This window comes from Populus alba, chromosome 13 (genome assembly GCF_005239225.2).
Source record: "Populus alba chromosome 13, ASM523922v2, whole genome shotgun sequence".
NCBI lineage: Eukaryota > Viridiplantae > Streptophyta > Magnoliopsida > Malpighiales > Salicaceae > Populus > Populus alba.
The window spans coordinates 8,275,326-8,283,316 of NC_133296.1; the positions used below are offsets into that span (position 1 = coordinate 8,275,326).

General features: G+C 32.0%; 1 protein-coding gene across 1 annotated transcript; it reads left to right on the forward strand.

The window, feature by feature from the left end:
* Positions 1-1,503: 1,503 nt before the first annotated feature.
* Positions 1,504-3,586, forward strand: LOC118040557 (adenine/guanine permease AZG1). Its single transcript, XM_035047517.2, has one exon. The coding sequence runs from the start codon at positions 1,665-1,667 to the stop codon at positions 3,402-3,404; it is 1,740 nt and encodes a 579-aa protein (XP_034903408.1). The 5' UTR covers positions 1,504-1,664; the 3' UTR covers positions 3,405-3,586.
* Positions 3,587-7,991: the final 4,405 nt, after the last annotated feature.

Genomic DNA, 7,991 nt, shown 5'->3' on the forward strand with positions numbered 1-7,991 from the left:
TACGATCGAATTGCTTATAAACAGGAGCCAGCGGCACGCAATTGTATATTTAAAGTAATGTTTGTTTTTGTTTTTTTAAAGTATTTTAAAAAACTTTAATTTAATTTTTATTTTTATTTTTAAATTAATATGTTTTTAGTGTTTTCAAATCATTTTAATATGTTGGTATCAAAAATAATTTTTTTTAAAATAAAAAATATTATTGTAATGTGTTTTGGAATGAAAAATATTTTATAAAACAATCTTTACGATACTAATTAAATATTTTTATTAATTTTTTTTTTAAATGCTATAAATGATCTCAAAAACTACTCTAATAATATCTTTAATGTGAAATAAAAAAAAATAGTTAAAGGGACTATTATATTTATATCCGGCTGGGAAGATCCAATGTATAATTTCTGTGAGATCTTATCGTTTTTTGAAGAAAAAACAATTGGTTGATCTTTTTAGTCACACGTGGTAAAGGCCTTTAATGTTGACCCTTGAAACATGTTAGCTACGCTAACCCATACAAAAATCACAGCTGGATTCACTTCTTTTTTTTTTTTTTTTTTTAAAGGAATCTACAATATCAGATCCTTCAAACGTGGGAGGCTTCTTGTTTTTTAGGGCCTTTATAATTTGACCTAAACAGCCATCTGTAAATACCTCAAGCGCATGATTTTTGTATTAAAAATATTGTTAAATTAGTTAATACGGTAATTGAGATTAGTTTTTTTCCTTCACAATCTTAAGAATATATTCATAATTATTCAAAATTTTGATTTGGTATTTGATTTTTTTGGTAACTAATTAAAACCACAATTCAAAATATATTCGAAAGATAGTTTGGGAATGCGATGCAAATCACATTCTACAAAAATTTAATTTAATTTTACTAAAAATTTAAAAAAATTATATATTTTAGATCATTTTAATATACTAATCTAAAAATAAAAAAAATATTATTTTAATATATTTTAGTATAAAAAATATTTTAAAAAACAATCACCACTGCACTTAAAAAAAAAAAAAACCTATTGATTTTGATTTCTTAATAGCATGCTTTAAGCACACATGATATGAAATGTTGAATTCAAACTAAATAATTTAATATAAAAGAGAGTCAACTTTAGGCATTAGTATGAATGTCAAAATCTCTAGCCTGCCAATTGCTTGCAAATTCGGACACTACTACCAACAAGTTGCCATCCGATTTAACAACACCCCTTCCACACCCTTCCACAAAATATACATCTTGAATATTTCTTTATTTTTATTGAAGATTTTCTCTAAAAATAAATAAATTAAAATCAGCATATTGATTCGCCAGTAAATTGATTAGACGATATTTATTGCTGCAAAGTTAATAAAACTAAAACATGTATATGAAGCAGCACCAGCATGACAAGGAGTGTTAGAAAAACTGGTCATAAGAAAAATCACAGTTCACACTAAAATTAAGGAATAAAAAGCTGCCACCACAAACTCCCCACCTACTTTTGGGCTATATAAAGCTTAAAAAAGATCCCAAAACCCTTAGAATCTATCCTCCTAAATCACATCTTGCCATCATTTATTATCTCTCTCCAAAAATATCCATCTCTCTGCCTTAACTTCTCTGTGTATGTCAGAGAGAGGTTGATCAGCGAAAAAAACATAATTCATTGGTGGTGCCATACATGGAGATTGGATCTTCTTCACCTCCACAAAATCAAAAGCCTTTAACAAGGCTGAACAACTATGTAGCCAGAACCCGAGTTGGTAAGAGATTCAAACTTGCTGAGCGTAACTCAACCTTCACAACCGAGTTACGTGCTGGCACCGCCACCTTCCTTACCATGGCATACATCTTGGCAGTCAACGCTTCCATCCTCACCGACAGCGGCGGTACATGCAGCGTTTCTGATTGTATCCCACTATGTTCGGACCCTACAGTACCAGTTTCCAGCTGCACCGGGTCAGCTGGTCTTCGAGTAATCCAACCCGATGAGTCATGCAAATTCGACCCAGTTAACCCGGGATACTCTTCTTGTTTAGAGAAGATACGTAAGGACCTGATAGTAGCCACTGTCGCATCTTCTCTTATTGGCTGTGTAATCATGGGTGCATTTGCCAATCTCCCATTGGCTCTGGCTCCGGGTATGGGCACTAATGCTTATTTTGCTTACACGGTTGTCGGGTTTCACGGGTCGGGTAATGTCTCATATAAGAGTGCATTAGCTGCCGTGTTTATTGAAGGCGTGATTTTTTTAGGCATTTCAGCAATTGGGTTACGTGCGAAATTGGCTAAATTAGTCCCTAAACCGGTTCGGATCAGCTCCTCTGCTGGTATCGGACTTTTTCTGGCCTTCATCGGGTTACAGAATGGTCAAGGAATCGGGCTAGTTGGGTACAGTTCATCTACTCTAGTAACGCTTGCAGGGTGTCCAAGTTCATCACGGGCGTCGTTAGCTCCTGTTATGACGTTAGCTAACGGTACTGTGAGTTTGATCCCGGGCGGTACCGTTTCCGGCAATATCTTTTGCCTCCGGGACAGGATGGAGAGCCCCACTCTATGGCTTGGCGTGGTGGGATTCGTTATAATCGCGTATTGCCTGGTGAAAAATGTTAAAGGGGCTATGATTTACGGGATTGTTTTTGTGACGGCCATTTCATGGTTCCGTGACACCAAGGTAACGGCGTTTCCTAACACGGAAGCAGGTGACACCGCACATGAATATTTCAAGAAAGTTGTTGATGTACATGCTATTGAAAGCACAGCCGGGGCGTTGAGTTTTAAGAGCATTGGCAAGGGTTATTTTTGGGAGGCTCTGATCACTTTCTTGTACGTGGATATATTGGATACTACGGGCACCTTGTACTCGATGGCTCGGTTCGCTGGGTTTGCAGATCAAAATGGTGATTTCGAGGGCCAGTACTTCGCCTTCATGTCGGACGCCACGTCAATTGTCGTCGGGTCGTTGCTGGGCACGTCACCGGTGACGACATTCATCGAATCGTCAACAGGAATTAGGGAGGGCGGGCGGACGGGTCTGACCGCTCTCACCGTGGCAGGGTATTTCTTCTTGGCCTTTTTCTTCACGCCGTTACTGGCATCCATACCAGCATGGGCAGTGGGCCCACCGTTGATATTAGTGGGAGTTCTGATGATGAAGTCAGTGGTCGAGGTAGAGTGGAATGATATGAGGCAAGCCATCCCAGCCTTTATGACGTTGATTTTAATGCCTTTGACCTACTCCATTGCATACGGCTTGATCGGAGGGATCGGGACTTACATAGTCTTGCACTTGTGGGACTGGGCCGATGAGTTCTTGGTAAAGCTTGGCGTTATAAACAAGAGCAATGGTGGTGGCGGTGGGGCCAACGGGGTGCACGACCACCAGGATGGAAGCGTGAAATCGCCTGGAATTCATGTCTAGATAGATAGAAGATGATGGATAAAATAGAATATGTTGCTTGCTTTTGGCCCCTTTCAGGATCTCGACCTTTTCAATTATTTTGGCAATGAAATTGTGGAAGCACAAGGGTTGACAAGGAAAGTCGTTGTAAATTTTTATTATTATTATTCTGTAAAACTCATTATAATTCTTCTTCTCGTGCCTCTTTTTTTTTTTTTTTTTTTTGCCAACAATTTTGCTTGTTTTATCTTTGGAATATACCATCTAGTCTGAAATAAATTGTGCTCTTGTAGGGCACGTGTAGAGATGCCCAAAACATGGACTTAGCATTTGACTATTAAGAACGGCTCCGCTGCTTATGACACCCATTAAGCAAGGGGGAAATTAAATCCCACATGACCATGTTTTTTTTCCTATTAATTTATTGCGTTCTTCTTTGAATAATTAGCTGTTCTTGTTTCCTCTTAATCATTGAATAATCTTTTCTTCGAGATTGCCATTTTTTTCTCGTGTGATGTAATGGGGGCAGGTTTAAAATCAATTTTTATTAGTTTTGTTATAATGAAAATAAATATATGTAAGGACGAACCCACCAGCATAACTATCAGCAGCAGTAGTAGCATAGGAAGCATCTGGTTTGCTCCTGTTCGAATATTTTTTTGAATAACAAACAAAAAGTTGTTAAAATAAGTATTCATAAATATCTCAATAATTTGATTAAGGAGAAAAAATATATCTCTTTACATGATAAAATAAATAGAATGAAAAAAATAATTATTCTTAATAAATCATGTCAAAGTTTTATTATAACAAATAAAACATTATGTATTATCAAAGAACCTTCTCAACCAAATAGCTTAAACTGTTAGGTAAGGTTCCAAGATATGATTTATATTATTCTTTAACATACCACCTCAAGTGAAAGTCTTTTGAACTTGAAACTTACACATGTCCATATTACTTTGTGTTTAATTTTTATCAAATAAATAGAAATAATGAGATTTGTATTCATAACCGCTTGGTTATCAAGGCTCTAATACCATGTCAAAGAATCATCACAACTCAATAACTTAAGCTGTTATCTGAGGTTTCAAGATATGATTTATATTATTATATAACATATATTTTATTCAATTAATATTCATGAGTATATATATATATTGCATATTAGTTTCATGTACTTTATTTCACAAAAATAATCTTTAATGTTTTTCTAAAAAATATAATCTTATTTGAAAACTAAAGAAAAATTAGATAATATTTGAAAGTCCGGTTTTGAGTTATTAGATCCAATCAAACCTATTTTTCAACTTGTTTTCATATGAACACATCTGAAAAAAACAAATGCTAGAAACCCAAGTAAATCTATTTTTAACCTTAAAACACCATAAAAATCGGTCTAAAAACAAAAATTAGATTGAATAAAAAAAACGAACCTTCTCAGATCTTGGATCCTTTTTTTCTAGCAAGATGGAAGTTCTGAACAATCATCATGGAACTTCATACTTTAAAATGAACTCATTAACACCAAGAATTACCTTTTTAATTGCCAAAATATGTATAATCAAACATTTTCTCTCTTCTTCTTTTTTTCCCGATAAATTTCTATTTTCTTCTTCAACACAAGGGACCAAAACATAAACAAATAAAAGTTTAGAACCTAAACATAAAATCTTAAAATAATAGGAACAACATATATAAAAAATAGAAATTTTAGGGGGGGGGGGGTTTAGGGGTGGGGGGTTGTCATTTACGAGATTGATAGAGATTCAAAAGACTTGGTGATTTTCTTTGCATATATTCCACATCATGATAACATATGAAGGAAAAAGAAAAACATAATGAACCTAATTAGCTTAAAATAAACAAATTAAGAATTTAGGATTGCAGAATATTTTCTCAATGTGGTTCAATATATTTCCACGTAAGGAATAAAAATTCAAGGAGAATCAAATCCTTTCATAATCAAAAGAAGAAGAAACGACCAAATATTAGGTTGTAGGGGTTGTCTTGTTTCACACCCATATATTCTTCCCTTAATTTCCAAAGTGATGTCGTTTTGTAAGAAATTTTATACATTTTTTTTGTTAATGAGAATTAACATAAACCATTGATTGAGAAATCAAAATAATTTTATAGCAAAACTAATATAAAAAAATAATTTAGATATAAATTGATATTATCCAAATAATTTAATGGTATATTTGATGTTTTTTTGGAAAAGTCTTACCCTTTCATTAAAAAGAAAAACATCTTTATGTCTCACCCAAATAATTATTGTTTTCATCTTAGTATATTTGGAGCTTAGACTCTTTTATAAATGATTTTTTCCCTTGTGTAATCACTTGAGGTATTATAATTTCATGTGAGATTATGAGAACAAAATTTATCTTCAATACTCTAATATAGATATGGGTGCCTTATAAACTCAATTTAAAAATAAAATATTTTAAATGTACAAAAGCTAACAAAAAAGTAATACTATAACTGTTAAAATAAATAAATAGGGTTAATGACTCAATTTGTTCAAATATAATAAGGTAAATTTTTAATCTATCGTTATATCTCTTATTGAGCAAGTTTTATCCTTGAAAGCATTTTTAATTTCTATCTCATCATTCCAGGAAGAATTTCAGGATAAACCACGTGAATTTGTCAAGGTTGCACATGAAAGCCCTTCCATTTGTCTACCTTGTAAGGTCATTATGAGAATAAATGATAGTCATGTGTAAATCAAGTGATTAATTTCGGTGGTTTGACTTGAAAATTTTATAAAAATTTAATGAATATTGAAGGATAAAGTGATTAGGTTTTTAAAATATATAAAAGAAGTGGAAACAATAATTTTAAATTTTTTTGGAGTTCCAAGAATTTTGTTAGACAATTTAGGATAATTTAATATTCAAGTGAAGATTACCTTACAAATCAATTTTTTTTCCGGATTTAATATACTCTTCAAGGCTGGGTAATTTACAAGTTGTCTAACTATCTAGTTTCTAATAGTAATTTACATTAATTATTAGTTATAAATTTCTCAAAATCCTTTCAAGAAAGAGAGATTGTTAGGTCTTTAGTGCAATTTTTTTTTTTAAATGCATCTAATTACATCAAATCTTTTCGTTTATTTTTTTAAATATATTTCGAGTCATTTTTCTTAGCCTAAACTTGTTTTCAATACATTTGCTAATGTCTGCTCCCAACTCTTGTTTTCATCCTTGAAGGAGCATGGAATGGTCGTGGTGCTTGCCTTAAAAATTTAATAATATTGAGAGCTTTTCGTAATTTAGAAATTAAAAGGACAATTCTAACCTCTAAACCTTTTTATTTCTCTACCTAAAGCCTTCTATCACACCCCTTTCTTTTCTTAAGCAACTACAGACTCCATGATTTATAGGGACTAATTAGAGCAAGCCAAACACCAACCCAAACCCTCAACCATTCAATATACCTTCTTTGAAATGGTATGTCAAATAAAAAAATGAGATTTAAATCAATGTTGAATTAAAAAAAAGTGATTTCTTATTATCATAGATTAATTTGAGTGAGAAATTATTTTTTCCTAGCTAGAATAATCAAGAAGATTAATTTGAATAAACAAGTAAACTTTTGTCACGTAGGATTTGAATAAGCAAACCATCACTTCGATTAATTATAAAAAACTTGACAAAAGTTTATCTTAATGTGTACACGGAGCCTTGATCAAATCATAATTTATTTATATGTGAGAAGTCCAAGTTTTTAGACCATACATAATTAGGTACAATTGTTAGTTACTTCTCTTTTTGTGAAAGTCTTTAAACTCATTATTGAGTTTTTTTTTTTTTTCAATATCATTTATTGTCATGTTATGGAGTCAAAAATATTTTTATAATTATTTTTATTTAATTTTTTAAAATAAAAAACAAAGTGGTGTCTTCATGTATCAAAATATTCTTAAACATAGATTCATTCAATATATTTTTATAACTCTCATTCCTTAACATCCTTAATGAATTAGGCTCGTAGGCCCAACAAAAAACCCATGTGGGCCGAGCACCCACAGTACTAGCTTAAGGTGTTGTTTGTATCATTATGTTTTCTTTTTTTTTTTTCCTAGAAAAAAATAGAAAACGACTTTGGTTCAAATATTGTATTTATTTTGTTTTTGTGAAAAATATTAAAATATAAAACATAATTTTTAAAGAACAATAAAAAATGGTAATTGTGGCACTTACGGTGTGATCTCACAGTAGTATTGAATTTTATAAAAAAAAAAAAAAAAAAAAAACATGAGATTTCATGTATCCTAAGTTTTGATGCTGAGACAACGTACTGAAGGCAAGACTGATGGTTCTTGAGAAAAGGATAACAATAAAGCTATTATAGCTATGAAATAATGGGTGGGTGATGGCTTAGAAACTATGAAAAAAAGTAGAGAGTGGTTATGAATGGAAGACTACAGGGAATACAGATTTTATGTGATTAAGAATTTTATTAATTTGAAATGGGAAGGTGAAGGGTCTATTATTGAAAACATGGGTGAATTCTAGTAATTGATTAATCAGTTGATCATCACCATGATAATAATGCTTGAAGATGAGTTACAAGCACCATTTGTTTTAGAGACTT